The sequence below is a fragment of the Triticum urartu genome, chromosome 6A (genome assembly GCF_056163025.1).
Source record: "Triticum urartu cultivar PI428250 chromosome 6A, HENAU_Tu73, whole genome shotgun sequence".
Classification (NCBI taxonomy): Eukaryota; Viridiplantae; Streptophyta; class Magnoliopsida; order Poales; family Poaceae; genus Triticum; species Triticum urartu.
Window position 1 is genome coordinate 580255009 of NC_141878.1, and position 19318 is coordinate 580274326.

Genomic DNA, 19318 nt, shown 5'->3' on the forward strand with positions numbered 1-19318 from the left:
TGTCCCAACTATAAGAGTATGCATCCTGCTGGACCAAAGTTGTCTGAAGTAGTTCTCTTACCCTCCGGGTTTCAATGGCTGCTAGCGAGTCGCCTTCCATTGGGAGAGCCGCCAATCGAGCCGACGCTGCGATGAGGTTTTTCATGGGGTGTGACCCGGGGGTGTTGATATATAACAAGGAGGAGCTGTATTCATGTGCGGCGGCTCCATGGTGCGTGGCTGAACTGGTGCACCGGGTGTCGTGACCCGGTTTGCCTCTGGCGGGTTGCTCCCTCCAGCTCCGGGTGTATGGAACAGATTCCTCGGATCCAGCGTTAGAGGCAGACGCGACTGAGCTTTCTGACGCCTCCTCCTCATGACTTTGTTTGATGCATTAAGATCCACCGAGAGCCGGAAGGTTTCTGCTTGAAGCTGCTAAGTACGAGCATCCAAAGCTGCTCGTTCTGCTGCCATCCGGGTTTCCTCCGCGGCTAGATTTTCCTTAGCTTGCACCATCTCCTCCCACACGCGTGCCACTTCCGCGTCATCCTGGGATTTATCCGCCGGCTCTACCGCAGCGGTTAACAGAGTCGTCAGCTTATCCATGAGGTCCATGAGAACCTGAGCCGGGGGCGCGCGGGGTCTCCTGACCTGGCAGCTGCCGACCCGGTGGCCGCCGCTGTCGCTGCGGTGGAGTTCTGCCCGGGCTGTGCCCCTGCCATAAAGACTCCGGCCCAATTCGGCGGCTCAAGGGGGTCCGGAATACTTCAGCCATCGGAACTGTCGGCATTCTGGGAACAGGGGTCCCCAGACTTGCCTGCCTGTGGCCTGCGGCGTGGCTTAGGTGGGGCCCAGCGCGGCCCATCTTCATCAGCCCAAGCTCAAGACCCTCGCGAGGGGCCAAGCCTCGCGGGGCGGACGACTGGAAGCTTCCTCAAGAGCGGCCTCATCAGGCAGGCTCGCGAGGAGGCGGAGAGATCAATGCAAGGGTACCTCGCGAGGATCCCATGACGCAAGCCATGACGATCAAGTCCAGGCGGGCGCCAGGCGGGCGGCGGCCTGCGCAGGGTCCTTGTTTCCCCTTTGGTGCAAAGGGGGTAAGCACATGCCAAGGTATCAGGCAAAGGTTACCATTCCGGTGCAACGAGACCAAGACCAGCCGGACGGCCGGACGGAGGTCACCGTGGAGCCCAAGACGGCGTCATCACCAGTGCTTTTGGTAGACGAAGACCACCTTTGGTCAGGATAACTTGTACTAGATGTTCCCCTTCAAAATGGCCAATTGTTGGCGCCCTTCCCGCTCAATTATTCGGGAAGAGGCCCAGGGCCTCTATAAATAGAGCTAGCCTCCACAAAGGGAAAAAAGAGAGAAAGGAGAGAGAGAGAGAGAGAGAGAGGGAGAAAACCCAGTAGATACTAAGTAGAACACACCGCATCAGCTCAAGAACACCCCTCACGAGGCTGTTCTTCCCTTGTACTGTCCATCATCAGCCCAGAGGCAATCCACCACACCACACACTGGAGTAGGGTATTACACCACAACGGTGGCCCGAACCAGTATAAACCTCGTGTCTCTTGTGTTGTTCATCATTTTCATCTTAAGTTGCACGAGAGGATCGGATGTAGATCGGTAGGGGAGAGATCACCGCGCACACCCCAATGTTTGAACCTCAAGGGTCCGCCGGAATCCGAAATCTGACATTTGGCGCGCCAGGTAGGGGTGCGCCGGAGTTCACCCCCCCCCCCCCCCGACGGCCCGCTCTCCACCAACACCGCGTTCCGTCCTCATGGCAGACAACGCGCCGCCCGCTCCGGCAGCAGACGCCGACACTGGGGCCAGGGGGCTCCAGGCCTTGGCCCCCGCCTTGCGACGGGTGCAGTGGCCGCGCAAGTTCAAGCCTGAGATGCCGCCGCGCTACAGCGGCGCGACGGACCCGCTGGTTTTCCCGCTGGCGTATGAGGACGCCGTCCTCAAGGCCGAGGGAAATGACCGGGTGATAGCCAACCGGTTGCCCATGGCCCTCACCGGTGTCCTGCGCATGTGGCTCCTCCACCTACTGATAGCTTCTGTGACCTCTTGGGAGGAGCTACGCGACCTCTTCCTCGCCTGTTTCACCGCGCCAGCGCCGCCCGTCGTCGCGGCTCTCTTGGGTGGTTCCCAAGCACCACCCTCGAGCCACCATGTCAAGCCATTCACCCGTCAGATCAGCGCTGCATCCAAGCCCCAAGAGGCCCCCGGGGCTGGGCGGCGCCCGAGGCCGATCTGACTTTCGGCGCCGATGATCACCCCTTCAACCCCTCCAGTTCGGGCGCACTCCCGATGCTATGCACCCCCACCATCTGCCAAGTGGCCGTCACCAGGACCCTCATCGACGGTGGTGCCGGCCTCAACGTGCTCTCGGTGGAGGCCTTCAGCCTCCTTCACGTGCCGCCGGAGCGGCTCCAGCCCAGCAGGCCCTTCTCAGGCGTCGGAGCCGGTTCCACCGCCTCCTTGGGGCATATCCACCTCCCAGTGACCTTCGGCACCTACGATAACTTCCGCACAGAGCTGATCGACTTCGACATCGCCCCCATCGGCCTCCCCTACAACGCCATCCTTGGCTACCCGGCCTTGGCCCGGTTCATGGCGGCAACTCACCCGGCGTACAACCTCATGAAGATGCCCGGGAGCAGCAGCGTCCTCACCGTGCCAGGAGACGCGAGGGATGCGCTGCAGGTGCTCCAACTCGCCTTCAAGGCGGCCGCGGTGGCACAGCCCACCAGCACCGACACCCTTGAGCCCAAGGGGGCTGCACCAGCTAAAAAGAAGCAGTTGTTCACCCAGGACAAGGCGGAAACCAAGCAAGTACCGGTCGACGAGGACGGGTCCACCAGCACCACCTTCACCATAGGGGCCAACCTCGAGCCCGAACAGGAGAAGGCCCTGATCAGATTCCTACGCGCGAACAAGAAGGTGTTTGCGTGGGAACCTGATCAGTTAGCATGAGTCCCGAGAGGTGTGATCGAGCATCACCTCAACGTGTGCCCCAACGTATGCCCCGTGAAGCAGAAGGCAAGGAGGCAGTCTACTGAGAAATTGGCTTTCATCGTTCAAGAGACCCGGAAACTAGAAGTGGCGGGGGTTATCCGCGAGTTCCGCTACCCCGATTGGCTGGCTAATCCTGTTGTCATGCCGAAGAAGGGGGGGAAGGAGCGCATGTATGTCGACTTCACCAACCTCAACAAAGCCTGCCCGCAGGACCCATTTCCACTCCCTCGCATTGACCAGATAGTTGACTCCACCGCAGAGTGTGACCTATTGTGCTTCCTGGATGCCTTCTCGGGCTATCACCAGATCAAGATGGCGGTGGAATACGTGGAGAAGACTGCTTTCCTAACCCCGTGTGGGGTGTACTGCTATACGTGCATGCCATTTGGGTTGCGCAACGCAGGCGCAACCTTTCAGTGGCTGATGCACATTGCTTTAGGCCGGCAGCTCGGGAGGAACGCTGAGGCTTACGTCGACGACATCGTGGTGAAGTCTTGGGAGGCAAAAACCCTGATACAGGACCTGGAGGAAACCTTTGCGAGCCTCAACGAAGTGGATCTATGGCTCAACCCGGAGAAATGCGTGTTTGGAGTCCCCTCGGGCAAGCTCCTGGGCTTCCTAGTATCCCACAGAGGCATAGAGGCCAACCCGAAGAAGGTCAAGGCGGTCGAGGACATGAGCCCGGCGAAGACCCTTAGGGAGATGCAGAAGCTCACTGGGCGTGTAACCGCGCTAGGGCGCTTCATATCCAAGCTAGAGGAGCGAGCACTGCCCTTCTTCAGGCTTATGAACAAGAAAGGCCCCTTCGAATGGACTGAAGAGGCCGACAAGGCATTCCAAGAACTCAAGAGGTACCTTACCAGCCCACCGGTGATGGTAGCCCCTCGCCCTCAGGAGCCCCTGATGCTCTACCTTGCGGCCATGACCTACTCCGCTAGCGCAGCTCTGGTGGCGGCCAGGGAGGAGCGTCGGGCCAAAGCTGCATCGACTGACCAGGCTGAAGCAGAGCGAGGCCAGGAGGGCCTCACGAGGACCGCAACCACAGCCAGAGAGGGGCAGCCGCAGCAGGAGGGCGCACTCGGGGCAGGGGAGGCCCCTTCAAACGATCAAGAGCTGGGGGCTCCATTGCCTCAGGAGACGCCTCGATCCCTGGAGGACGCAAGCTGCGTCAGCACCCTCAACCTCCTCGAGCACCCCGTGTATTTTGTCAGCACAGTGCTACGGGATGCGAGGGTGCGGTACCCCATGCCTCAAAAGCTCCTCCTCGCGCTATTGGTGGCCTCACGCAAGCTGCGGCACTACTTCCAAGGCCACCCCATCAAGGTCGTCTCGGCCTACCCCTTGGAGAGGGTACTCAGGAGCCCCAACTCAGCTGGAAGGGTCGCTGAATGGAACATCGAACTACAAGCATTTCAGCTGGAATTCAGTATGACCAGGGTCATCAAGGGAGTCGCACTTGCGGATTTCGTGGCAGAATGGGCAGAAGCACCGGGTCTCGAGGCAGGCGAAGACCGGTCACTTTCCCCAGGAAGCAAAGTGCCGGACGGCTGGGTCATGTACTTCGATGGGGCATTCTCCCGACATGGCGCGGGAGCTGGCGCAGTGCTCGTATCCCCCACTCAGGACAAACTCTATTACGCCATGCAACTCTGCTTCCAGTACGGAGAGAAGGTCTCCAACAATATAGCAGAGTACGAAGGCCTGATAGCAGGCTTGAAAGCCGCGATCGCCTTAGGGTAAAGCACCTCACCATCAAGGGCGATTCACAACTCCTCGTCAACTTCTCCAACAAGATATATGAGCCAAAGGACGAGCACATGGAAGCCTACCTCGCTGAAGTCCGCAGGATGGAGAAACAGTTCTGGGAGCTGAAGCTGCAGCATGTGCCTCGCGACACCAATCAGGAGGCCGACGACATTGCCAAGAGGGCGTCTAGGCGGCTGCCGCAGGAACCTGGCATCTTCGAGGAGTGGCTCTTCAAGCCCTCGGCGGCGCCGTCGCTGTCGGGCACGGCGCAACCAAGGGAGGAGCCTCCTCAGCCGCCTGCCTCGGGAGCTCCGGTCTGTGGCCTGGCCTCGGGGGCACGCCTGCTCCTGGCGTTGGAGCCTCAGGAGGGATGTTGGATCCCAGAGCTCAAGGACTACCTGATGCAAGGGATTCTGCCGGAGAATGAGGAGGAGGCGGAGCGTGTGGCACGGCAGGCCACGGCTTATTGCATCCAGGATGGCGAGCTCTACAGGAAGCGGCCAAATGATGTGTCCCTGCGTTGCATTTCCAGGGAGCAAGGAAAGGGACTGTTGGCAGACATACACAGCGGAGACTGCGAGCACCACTCGTCGTCGCGAACCCTCGTCAGCAAGGCGTTCCACAGCGGGTTCTATTGGCCCACAGCACTCAACGATGTCGTTGAGCTGGTGAAGGCTTGCGAGGCCTGCCAGTTTCACGCTGAACAGATCCATCAGCCTGCGGGGGGTCTGCAGACCATACCCCTCTCATGGCCGTTCGCAGTGTGGGGGTTGGACATTCTGGGCCCGTTCCCTCAGGCGCCAGGGGGCTATCGCACGTCTACGTCGCTGTGGACAAGTTCACCAAGTGGGCCGAGGTGGAAGCTATCTGCACAATCCCGGCAGGCTCGGCAGTCAAGTTCATCAAGGGCCTCGTGAGCCGGTTTGGGGTGCCTAACCGCATCATCACTGAAAACGGTTCGCAATTCACCAGTAATCTCTTCAAAACGTATTGTGCTAACCTTGGAACCAGATATGCTACGCTTCGGTAGCACACCCCCGGAGCAATGGCCAGGCTGAACGAGCCAACGCCGAGGTCCTGAGGGGCCTCAAGGCCAGGACCTTCAAGAAGAAGCCGGTGGCCTATGGCAGGGGCTGGTACAACGACCTCCAGTCCATGCTGTGGTCAATCCGCACGACAGCGACCAAGCCGACTGGCGAGACCCCGTTCTTCCTCGTCTACGGAGCAGAGGCTGTTCTCCCTCACAAGGTCAGGTGTCACTCCGGACAGGTCCTGGCATTCGACAAGGCTCAGCAGGACGCCATGCGGGGGACGGATCTCGTGCTGGGGGAGGAACGCCGTCGGGAAGCCGCACTGCGAGCGGCAAGGTATCAACAGGCGCTGCGACGATACCACTGCCACAACATCCGCCCTAGGACCCTTGAGGTAGGGGATCTCGTGCTCAGACGGGTTCTCTCCAGGGAGGGGCTGCACAAGCTCTCTCCCATGTGGGAGGGCCCGTTCAAGGTTGTTCATGTTTCCAGGCCTGGCTCCGCGCGCTTGGAGACTCCGGAGGGAGTACCCATCCAGAACGCATGGAACATTCAACATCTCCGGAGGTTCTACCCCTGAGTGAGGCCTAGCGCCTAGGAAAGGCCCGGTGCCTGTGAAGAAGGCCAATGTCTGTGAAGCTATCGCGTTTTGGGAAAAGCCCGGTGCCTATGAAGAAGGCCAATGCCTGTGAAGCTATCGCGTTTTGGGAAAGGCCCGGTGCCTGTGAAGAAGGCCAATGCCTGTGAAGCTATCTCGTTTTGGGAAAGGCCCGGTGCCTGTGAAGAAGGCCAATGCCTGTGAAGCTATCGTGTTTTGGGAAAGGCTCGGTGCCTGTGAAGAAGGAAAACGCCTGTGAAGCTCGCCGCCTGTGACACTCTCACATAATAATGAGTGGGGTTGTACACGCCCCGGAGTCTCCGGAGTGCCGCCCTTGGGCCTCGGGGGCTCCCGCCCACGCCCAGTGGCAGCACTTAGCTCCGCGCTGGTGAGAAGACGTCGAAGACTAGAATAGGTGCCGGACGCGGCTTTTTCATTTGCTTTTTGCAGTTGGTGTGTTTATTCCCGTTTGAAGTCTTATTCGAGTTGTTGGCGTTCCTGGCTTGTGACTCTCTGTCTTTTTCATCCACTCGCCTCGTTTTCTCTCTCGCACAAGTCTCGCGAGGGATGTTCGCGGGCGCCCTCGCAAGCGTCTTCTGCCCCGATCGTCTGGAGCTTTCCTGTCTGAGTCCTCTGCGGGAGCACCCCTCCCAGTCCATGCCTCACGGGCATCGCGACACAAACGCAGGACCTAGGCTGATCGCCCCCGCTGCCGGGACCAAAGGTTACCCCTCTAACTAATCCTTGCAGGGCATGAAGCGCACGGCGAGGCCTCAGCCTCTGGAGGCAAGGGCCGCGTCGAGCTCCACCAGGCTCAAATGACTCCCGCACATGGACACGCAGCACGGAAACATAGCGCAAAAATGGCAAAAGCAACGCGACACTTGACAGCAACAGTTCTAACACGCCCCCACGGGGCCCTGTACTACCTTCTTCTTACGCAGGAAAGGAAGGGAACAAAATGGAGACGACATGTCCAACACCAACCTACAGCAAAAGCTCGAGCTGCTCCTGGGGTTCAGGCGGACGCCTCCTCTCGCTTCACCAAGGCGCGGCGGCGGGTGGACCCTCTGCCTTCACCCAGGCGGGCGCGACGGTGCGGGGGCTGGTCGCGGCCACCGCTGGAGGAGCTGCTGCCTGAGGAAGAGTCACCGAAACTTGGCGAGCCCCGAGCACCGTCGCCAGCATGCCTGGCGCTGTCTTCATCCTGGTTGGTGCCGGGGCTGGGCAGGCGGTCGCGGTCACAATCTTCGGGGCAGCACCCAGCGCGGCGACCATCTTCCCCAAACACCCTCACGTAGAGGGTGGCGTCGCCATCGAACTTGAAGTGCAGGGTGCACCGCTGACCCAGGCCGCGTGCATGGGCAAACGTTTGCCAGCCGCGAGTCAGGGCCCCATTTCCGGAAGGGGAGACCTCCAGCGAAGCCCAGAAGGCCCTGCTGCAGCAACCATTCGCCTGGAGCCAGAAGTCGCACCGGGCGCTGGCCGGCAGCTCACCTACGAAGAAGCGGGGGAGCTGGAGTTAGGTGCTGGTCGGGTCCGCCGACCACATGACGAACTCCGGCAACACCTCCACCGAGCGAAAGCGCGGCCTGGGGGGCCGTGCGGTCACGACATGCCTCCCCTCGGCAGCCGAGCGCTCACCACCGCGCAGGGAACCGCCTCCGTGGCCGCGGGAAGCCGCTGCGGGGACCGCGGGATGCTTGCGAGGACGACCCCGGCCATGCCTGGCCGGGGGGAGTCGGGCCCTGCCTGGCGGGCCTTTCCCTTCTTTGTGGCCGAGAATCTCTTCGGAGCCATGAGAACGGCGAGTGGCCAAGAAGAAGAAGGGAGTAGCACAAAGGGGTGAACTGAGGAAGCTCACACGGCCCCGTACTTATAGCCGGGTTAGGCCAACCGCCGAGCACCATGACCTCAGGTAATCATGACACATATCTCTGCATGTAGGGACTTGTCAAGTCATGTAGTTGCCGAGGCGTCGTGGGAAGTACAGGCGCCCACGTCCAATCAACCGCCATGCGGTGCCCAAGGCCGCAGGCTGTTAGGGCCCGCGGCGCTTCGTGCTTGCCCCTTCGCTTCTCTGCTAAGCCAAGCCCGCGCACGCCTTGGGCCCGAGGGCTACTATCATCATTCTGGGAACGGGGGTCCCCAGACTTGCCTGCCTGCGGCGTGGCTCAGGTGGGGGCCCAGCGCGGCCCATCTTCATCAGCCCAAGCTCAAGACCCTCGCGAGGGGCCAAGCCTCGCGGGGCGGACGACAGGAAGCTTCCTCAAGAGCGGCCTCATCAGGCAGGCTCGCGAGGAGGCGGAGAGATCAATGCAAGGGTACCTCGCGAGGATCCCATGACACAAGCCATGACGATCAAGGCCAAGCGGGCGCCAGGCGGGCGCCGGCCTGTGCAGGGTCCTTGTTTCCCCTTTGGTGCAAAGGGGGCAAGCACAGGCCAAGGTATCAGGCAAAGGTTACCATTCCGGTGCAACGAGACCAAAACCAGCCGGACGGCCGGACGGAGGTCACCGTGGTGCCCAAGACGGCGTCATCACCAGTGCTTTTGGTAGCTGAAGACCACCTTTGGTCAGGATGACTTGTACTAGATGTTCCCCTTCAAAATGGCCAATTGTTGGCGCCCTTCCAGCTCAATTATTCGGGGAGAGGCCCAGGGCCTCTATAAACAGAGCTAGCCTCCACAAAGGGAAAAAGAGAGAAAGGAGAGAGAGAGGGAGAAAACCCAGTAGAGACTAAGTAGAACACACCGCATTAGCTCAAGAACACCCCTCGCGAGGCTGTTCCTCCCTTGTACTGTCCATCATCAGCCCCAGAGGCAATCCACCACACCACACACTGGAGTAGGGTATTACACCACAACGGTGGCCCGAACCAGTATAAACCTCGTGTCTCTTGTGTTGTTCATCATTTTCATCTTAGTTCGCATGAGAGGATCGGACGTAGCGGTAGGGGAGAGATCACCGCGCGCACCCCAGTGTTCGAACCTCAAGGGTCTGCCAAAACCCAAAATCCAACAGGAACAGCCCCCGAGAATGCCGTCTTGCAGTTGGTACAACGAGTCCGTCTCACCTGTTGACGATGCAGTATCAGAGCAGATAGCCATCTCCCCGCCTTCCATCGATCCTTCGGAGTATTCACCGCCATGGACGCAGCCTATGAAAGCATGCTTCACAACAGATTGAACACGGGCTGACCCGTCGCGCTGAGCCGTTTCGATGAGGTTGGTGTGGACGTCCGGCTCAGGGCCTGACTCGCCAATCCGGCCGATGAAGACGTGAATTCTGCCGAAGGGGACCCGGTACCCGTACTCGATCGAGCCGGCCTCGGGGCCCCAGCCTTCATCGTCGATGTAGAGTTTGCCGCGAAAACTCTTGGTCATCCGGCCCACAACGTATCCCTTGAGCCCTTCAAAGTTGCCCTTCAAGAACTCAAATCCATCATGCGCTGGCCCCATGGTGGGCGCCAACTATCATGGAGTTGACACGGCAGATGTCCTAGAGCAAGGACTTAGTCGTAGGGCCATCGCACTAGGAAGCTTAAAGGGGTTAATCGGGACAAAGGACACGAGAGAGTTTATACTAGTTCGGCCCCTTACGATGAAGGTAAAAGCCTACGTCTAGTTGTGATTGGTATTGCTGAGGTTTCGATCTCCAAGAGGCTCAACTCGCCAGCTTGGTTATCGACTTCCTTATTTCTTTCCCTCAACCACCACCGGGTCGTCCCCTTATATACACGGGTTGACACCAGGTGGCCTACGGAGTCCCGGCCGGCTCATAATCGTGTCCGGCTCGGTGACTTTCTTTACATGCCTTTCTGTACAAGTATTTCCCGTCCATATGGCGGTTTACAATAACGGGCCTTAAGCCGGCCCGATGCCCTTGGGCTTTTTATATGTTTAATAAACTATCATCTTGATTGCATATTGGGCTTCTTAGGTAACCCGCCATTAGGGCTGACCCGGCCCCTCCTGGGCGGGTCATACTGGGAGTAATATCCCCAACAAGTAGCGAAGGAATAACTCGGGTTCAGTTAACAGCAAGGGATCGATCAATCGCTCGGGTTGAGTAATGCGTAGCCTGCAGTGCAATCGCTCGGATTCAGTTAGGCGAATGCCTCGCTCGGGTTCAGTTAGAGCCCAATGCCTCGCACCCACGTGCGTACGTGTATGAGAGAAACGCACATCGCTCGACCCCCGACCACCCACCGTAACCGGGAACTCCCCGATATTTTCCTCACCCTCGCTTCTACCACGGTTTTTTCCATCATGGACGGCCCAAACAATGTCATGCAGTTGCATCTCCGGCCCCCCAGGACGAAAAGCCCATTTTCTGTCATGATTTTTTGTCATAGAAGTAGGACCCCACCACATCTATGTTGATACCTGGTTTTGTCACAATTATCATCATAGAAGTGTCATAAGCATGACAGAAAAAAAATTGTTTGGCCCAAAATGTCACGGATGTGTCTTTTTTTTAGTGAAAATCATTGTAAGGAAATTACTTTGCCTTGAGGATACGTGCATTGAGAGAAGTTGGATCCTCCAGAATACACCACACTTGTCGAGCTAGCAGCAAGGTTAAAAAGTTTGATATCTCTGAAACCCAAGCCTCCAAGAAATTTTGGCTTTGTCATTGTATCCCATGAGACCTAGTTGGCATTCATTTCCCCTCCAACTTCTAACTCCACAAACTTAACAGATGATTTTGAGCCAAACGCTTGGGCACCAAGAAGCTAGATTCTCGAAGCCCAACCCGATCGCAACGTAAGCGAGCTTGGCCCAGCTTCATAGATTGAAGAATCTAGAGTTCGCCCAATGTACATCAATTTGATACCGCTAAAGATATCGGTTCGTCCCCCTCCCTCCCACTTGGAAAAAATAATGTATTGCTACAATAGTGATCCCCCTCGAATCGGGGCACTGGCTGGACTGATTAGGCGGCTTCCAGCCCGCATAATCTGCACCAAATAGGCCACATCCCTTCCAGCTTGGCTGCAACGCTGGGAGAACCTACCGATGTAGCCGAATGGATCTGAGATCGCAACATGGAGTGAGAAGCCATGAAGAGAAGTTGAATCTGTGAAGTGTCTGAGTTCATGCATGATCAATTACTAGCTAACCTTCGGAATTGCCTTACTAATGTTGCATCAAATAGATATTGGATGTGTTGACTTTGTTGCAGGACTTTGCCCCAAATGATGTTGGTGATGATAGGTTACTCCTTCATATGGCACGGCTTTCTCCTTCAAACATGCCTACTCGATCATCACAGCCGAAGAAGATGTGAACCCCTTCACTCATCTCATTTTGTCCTTGAAGGTTCTGGTCAAATTCAAGATTTTTGGCTGGCTACTCTTTAAGGATCGTATGACCACCAAGAACAACCTTCTCAAGAAAACAACCCCCCCCCCCCCCGCGCGTGTAGAACTACCCTTCAGCTCCAGAACCCCCACGCACTTGCCACCGACTAGACTCTGACATTTGGCCCTCTGTATTCTATGGGAAATTTGGGAATCAAGGAATGCTTGCATCTTATCCAATGAAGACCACATGACTAGGATTACTATTCTAAATCTTGTAATTGATTTCTTCCTTTGGACATTTATATTCGCTCATAAGAAGGTGGATGTCGTGTCTTGGCGCCAACACAATTCTCTACGCGCTACCACTCTCTTATAACCTTGCTTCTGATGCTTTGAGTTATGCATTCAGGTGGGGATGTTCTCCCCTCTGGTGACTCTCCAAAAAAGGCCTCTTGAGTTAATTTTTGGGAAGTTTATTAGAACAATAGGTAAGGCCACTTGGTTAATTTCCTATGCATTATTAACAAACGTAGAGTTGACATAAATGGTTTCATAGAAAAATATGTTAACCAATTTTCAAATACATGTCAAACATGTTAATTTGCTATGCAATATTACACGGTGAACTCCTTTGAAAAAGACAATGAAGATTTTTAAAGTATGTGACGAAACTTTTTAATACATAACAATTTTATTGTATTGCATGCTGAATATTTTAATTTACATGTTGAATTGATTTTTAATGCAAATTAAGAAGGAAACAAAACAAAAGTACAAAAACAAATTCCAACTAAACATAGACATACTAAAACACAAAAAGGGGAAAATAAATTGCATGTTGCTTGCCTTTGTTTTTAGGGGTGGAAGCACTTTATTGAATCAAAATGTTATGTGGGATACTAATAAAATCTGGTCAATCAACTAACCAGACATGCCTCCCTAAGTCTAAAGTTGTAACTTCTCTAGCCATTACATGTGATTGCATATTAAACTCACATTTCTCATGTATGATTTTCTCATAATCTAGATCTTCTGTATGACTCTGTATCTCCTTGACGACCACTCCTGATGTCCCCATAAGGACTCCCTGAACATGCTCAATTGTATCTGCACAATCAGTTGAAATAACTCCTCACCAACATGAAATGTCAGTGGTAACCCACAAGTGTAGGGCATCATTTGTAGTCTTATTCGATAAATAAGAGTGTTGAACCCAACGACAAGGAAAAGGTAGAACAAATATTCCCTCAAGTTCTACTGACCACCGATACAACTCTACGCACACTTAATGTTTACTTTACCTAAAACAAGTATGAAACTATTTTGCAAGAATAAAACTATGAGTACTTTGCGAGAATAAAACTATGAATAAATTGCAAGGTAATAAAAGTGGATAGCTTTTGTCAACAAGAAAGTCATTTTTCCCTAGGCAAGGTAATAATAACAGTTGCCGGTAATCATTCTAGTAATTTTATATGAGGGAGAGGCATGAGCTAACATACTTTCTCTACTTGGATCATATGCACTTATGATTGGACCCCTAGCAAGCATCCGCAACTACTAAAGATCATTAAGGCCGTGAAACCCAACCATAGCATTAAGTATCAATTCCTCTTTACTCCCATACGCCATAACCCACTTATCTGCATTTAGGCTGCTGTCACCCCCGCAACACTGACAATAAGCAAACCATGAACATATTGCAACTCCCTACAATGGGGGCCCCTCCATTTGCGCGACACGAGGGGCACCGTAGGACAGCACCATAATAAAATATACAATCATACCAACCAAGATCATGATTAACCCAGAGGACAAAACGGATCTACTCAAACATCATAGAATAAACATAGATCATTGGGAAATAATATATGGAGTTGAGCACCATGTTTAAGTAGAGATTACAGCGGGGGGAAGAGGTGTTACACCGCTGCATAGAGGGGGAGAGATTTGGTGTTGACGGTAGCAAGATTGTTGATGTAGATCGCCGTTACGATCCTTGCCCCGGCGGCACTCCGACGCCACCAGGAGAGAGGGGGAGAGATCCCACCTCCTTCTTCTTCTTCTTCCTTGCCCCCCCCCCTAGATGGGAGGAGAGTTCCCCCTCAGGTCCATGGCTTCCATGGCGGTGGAGGGGAAGGAGCGCCTCCAAGATTAGATCTCCCTCTCTGTTCTCTTCTGTTTCTCGTTCCCCAGATCTGGCCGAAAACCGTTTCTTATATTCTGGGAGATCCGTAACTCCGATTGCGCTGAAATTTTAACACGATTGTTTTCCAAATATAAGCTTCCTTGCACCCAAAGTAGAGACCCAACCGACATACAAGGTGAGCATAAGACACCTGGACGCGCCTGGGGCCTAGGGCGCGCCCTGGTGTATCTTGGGGCCTGTGGGCCGCCATTTACGTTGATTCCACCTCCCAAAATTCACAAATATTCCAGGATAATTCTCCATAAAGTTTTATTGCATTTGGACTTCGTTTGATATGGATTTTCTGCGAGACAAAAAACATGCAACAAACAGGAACTGGCACTGGGCACTGGATCAATATGTTAGTCCAAATAAATCATATAAAATGTTGCCAAAAGTATGTGAAAGTTGCATAATACTGGCATGAAACAATCAAAAATTATAGATACGACGGAGATGTGTCAGCATCCCCAAGCTTAATTCCCGCTCGTCCTCGAGTAGGTAAATAATAAAAAAGATAATTTTTATGTGGAATGCTACCTAGCATAAACTTGATCATATATGTAATCATGGCATGAGTATTAAGACACAAGTTATTCAAAGAGATAGTCTATAATTTGACATAAAGACATCAATACTCAGGCATCCCAACAAACAATCATGTCTTTCAAAATATTAACGCTAAAGAAATCTATCCCTAGCCTGTCATGCTCAATCATTGATCCATTCATGAAACACACTCGAATATTAGCTGCATCAATTCATAAGTATGATCATAGTGCTCCCTAGTTTGCGCTTTATAAGAGAAGATGGATACTCAAATAAAAATTGCATAAAAGTAAATAGATAGGCCCTTCGCAGAGGGAAGCAGAGATTTGTAGAGGTGCCAGAGCTCAAAGAAAAAATGGAGAGATAAAAACATTTTGAGAGGCATGCTTTTCTGTCAACGCTACGACCGAGAGTTCCCAACATCCTCCATGCTAGACATATTATAGGTGGTTACCAAACAAAAAATAAAGTTCATTTCCTTTCCACCATTCTTTCACAATCCATGGCTAACCATATCCACCGGTGCCTTCCATACCAACACTTTCCAAGGAATTTTGTTGTTATTATTTTTGATTCATTGTGGGACTGGGCATCTCTATTACGGACATACTCTCGTGCAATGACAAGTGAATAATCACTCATCGTTAGAATAACCCGTCTAAACATGGAAGACATCGGCCACCCCCTGCCACCACATGAGCGGTACGGGCACACAAAACAGAGATTTATTTTGAAAATTAGAGTTGGCACATACAAATTTACTTAGTACGGCGCGGAAATACCGCATATAGGTAGGTATGGTGGACTCATATGGCAAAACTGGGTTTAAGGATTTTGGATGCACAAGTAGTATTTCTACTGAGTACAAGTGGAGGCTAGCAAAAAGATTGAGAAGCAACCAACCAAGAAACGAAAATTCTCATAAACGAGCATTGAGCATACTAACACCAAATAATGCACCACAGGTAGGATGTAATTTCATTGCATAACTATTGACTTTCGTGCTTGCATAGGGAATCACAAAACCTTAACACCAATATTCTTACTAACCACAACCATTTACTAGTACCTCCCACATATTCCATCTCTATATCACAAAACTATTGCAAGGAATCAAATATATCATATTCAGTGATCCATAAGTTTTATGTAGGATTTCATGACTAACCATGCAAATGACCAATTCCTTTTGACTCTCTAAATAGGTATAAGTGAAGCATGAGAGTTTAATTCTTTCTATGAAAGGCCATGATCTAATAAATATAATTGAAGCAAAAGAGCATTCTACAAATAACGGTTTTCCATGCAAAGAGAAACAGGCAATCCAAACTTCAAATGATATAAGTGAAGCATGAAGCATTCTATAAAGCCACACTCAAAAGATATAAGTGAAGTGCAATGAGCATTCTATAAATCAACCATTGACTATCTCATACTAGCATGGTGCATAAAAGAAAAATGAAAACTAAACACAAAAGACGCTCCAAGATTTACACATATCACATGAATGAAACAAAGACGAAAACATACCAAGACTTGTTGAAAAAGATGGGATGTCTTCCGGGGCATCCCCAAGCTTAGACGCTTGAGTCTACTTGAATATTTACTTGGGGTGCCTTGGGAATCCCCAAGCTTGAGCTCTTGCCTCTCCTCCTTCTCCTCATATCGATACCTCCTCGATCTTTGATCACTTCATCCACACAAAACTAAACAGAAAGCTCGGTAAGATCCGTTAGTATAATAAAGCAAATCACTACTTTAAGTACTAGTGCAAAACAATTCATATTTTTTGCATTGTAGCTATTGTATTATAACTTTACATGGCTTATACCACCAATAGAATCGATAGTTTCATCAAAACAAGCAAAACAATGCATCAAAAACAGAATCTATCTTAAACAGGACAGTCTCTAGCAATCTGAACATCTACCATACTTCTGTTACTCCAAAAATTCTGAAAAATTAGGAAAAAAATAAAAAAATTACATAAATACTGCGCAAAAAGTTTCAGAACCTTTTGATGTTCCAGTAAAAAAATTAAAATCACGCACTATAGCCAAAGTTTTTGTTTTTGCACCGCACATACCAACAAGCAATCTACTCATCCTAAAGGCAAACCCTGGCACAATAATTTTACAATAAAAGGATTTGTACAAGGGGATAATTATTTTTGTTGAAAATTTTCTATAATTAAGATTCACAAAGTTTCCATGGGCATGAACAAAATTCAAGGCTTGTTCCCACTTTCACAATGCTCGTCCCTCTCACTTTCACATTTCTTTTTGTGAAGTTTTAAGTTCCCCTCTATATTTTTTGTTTTTAAACTTTATAAAAACACTCAACGGAAATAAATGACTCTTTAAAACTTCCGGGTTGTGTCCTTGGCAACGCTTTCTTTAAAGCCATTAAGCTAGGCATAAAGTGCTCAATTAATGGATCCACCCAGATCCCAAGGTATATCAAAGCCAATTTTAATTAACAATGATTTGGCATTTAGTAGTGAGCACAAAGAAACATAAATCATGCAATGACGAAGTCTAACTCTCTTCCTATGCATCGGCATGTCATATAAGAACAATTCATGCACGTCAAGTAAAGGTCAATACATAGTATAAGCAGTTTCTTGCAATTTTATCGTGTTGGAAACATAGAGAGGCGGATATATAGTTCCTCTCTCATAATAATTGCAAGTAGGAGCAGCAAGCACATGCATATTGTATTCATCAAAATTATCATGTGCAACGGCGAAAGGCAACCCATCAATGTAATCCTTAATAAGTGCAAATTTCTCCGATATAGTGTAGTTTGGAGAATTCAAAAAGATAATAGGACTATCATGTGTCGGTGCAATAGCAACAATTTCATTCTTAACATAAGGAACTATAGCAAGTTCATCTCCATAAGCATAATTCATATTGGCATCTTGGCCACAAGCATAGCAAGCATCAAGGTTCATCAAAAGGGATATTTCAAAAGAATCAACGGGATCATAGCAATTATCATAGCATTCATACTTCGACAAGCATGAAGAGAAATTAAACAATATATGAGTTGAAGAGTTACTCTCATTAGAAGGTGGGCACGGGTATCTAATCCACTCTTCCTTCTTTTGTTCTTCGCCCTCCCATCATCTTTTTCATCCAATGAGCTCACAGTTTCATCAATTCCTTCTTCCATAGACTCCTTCAAAATATTAGTCTCCTCTCGGACAACGGGGATTTTCTCAATAAATCCATCAATATCGGAATTATATTTATAATTAAAATAGCAATATTTAAGATGGCCAAATTTTCAGGTCTATAAACATTATCATCAAAATCTTCATACTTTAAAAACAAATATTCAATTTCATAAGCACCCTTAAAAGCAACAAATTCTTCTATTCATTCCACATCATAATAATCATATCTACCATTGGCATAAGAAGCCAAGGTTTCATTATCATTAAATTTGCATGAAAAGGGGAGGTGTGGAGCGGTCATACTAGAGCAACTAGTATAATCATATCTCTGGCATAAATTCCAAGCATACCAATGCAACATATCAATTTGATCCCATAATAGTTTCCCTTTTTGTGTCAAGAGATAATCCCTAAAGTATTCACGTTGATCCAACGTTACTCCCATTATCAAGTTGAATGGGATTTTCTCAAGATTATCAAAGTAGTGCATAATATTTTTCACATAACGAGCATCGAGGGTTTTAGGACGTTCCCCATCTACATGAGTAGCAAGTACAACTAATTTTTTTTGTGTTTCGTGTTCCATATCCATAACTAAAGATAGAGAGCAACTTAGAACAGGAAATAAAAACTACTTAGTGATAAAGCAAACAAGCACACACGAGAATATTCATCCCACGCTATTTCTCCTCGGCAACGGCGCCAGAAAAAGGTCTTGATAACCCACAAGTGTAGGGGATCGTTAGTAGCCTTCTTTGATAAATAAGAGTGTTGAACCCAACGAGGAGCTAAAGGTAGAACAAATATTCCCTCAAGTTCTATCGACCACCGATACAACTCTACGCACACTTAACGTTTGCTTTACCTAAAACAAGTATGAAACTATTTTGCAAAAATAAAACTACGAGTACTTTGCGAGAATAAAACTATGAATAAATTGCAAGGTAATAAAAGTGGATAGCTTTTGTCAACAAGAAAGTCATTTGTCCCTAGACAATCAATAACAAGTATGAGTAGTCATTCTTGTAATTTTATATGAGGGAGAGGCATGAGCTAACATACTTTCTCTACTTGGATCATATGCACTTATGGTTGGACCCCTAGCAAGCATCCGCAACTACTAAAGATTATTAAGGTCGTGAAATCCAACCATAGCATTAAGTATCAAGTCCACTTTACTCCTATATGCCATAACCCACTTATCCACGTTTAGGCTGCTGTCACCCCCGCAACACTGACAATAAGCAAACCATGAACACATTACAACATCCTACAGAGGGGGCCCCTCCCTTTGCATGACACGGAGGGCACCGTAGGACGGCATCATAAATAAAATATACAATCATACCAACTAAGATCACGATTAACCCACGGGAAAAAACGGATCTACTCAAACATCATAGGATAACCATAGATTATTGGGAAATAATATATGGAGTTGAGCACCATATTTAAGTAGAGATTACAGTGGGGGAAAGAGGTGTTACACCGCTGCATAGAGGGGGAGAGAGAGTTGGTGTTGACGGTAGCAAGATTGTTGATCTAGATCACTGTCATGATCCTTGCCCCGGCGGCACTCCGGCGCCACCGGGAGAGAGGGGGGAAAGCCCCCTCCTTCTTCTTCTTCTTCCTTGCCCCCAAGATGGAAGGAGCGTTCCCCCTCTGGTCCATGGCCTCCATGGCGGCGGAGGGGCAGGAGCCCCTCCGAGAT

General features: G+C 50.5%; 1 protein-coding gene across 1 annotated transcript; it reads left to right on the forward strand.

Moving 5' to 3' along the window:
- The first annotated feature begins 4854 nt into the window (after positions 1-4854).
- Positions 4855-7523, forward strand: LOC147966608 (uncharacterized). The gene is made up of 2 exons (XM_087530887.1): positions 4855-5479; positions 7327-7523. The coding sequence occupies exons 1-2, from the start codon at positions 4855-4857 to the stop codon at positions 7521-7523; spliced, it is 822 nt and encodes a 273-aa protein (XP_087387013.1).
- Positions 7524-19318: the final 11795 nt, after the last annotated feature.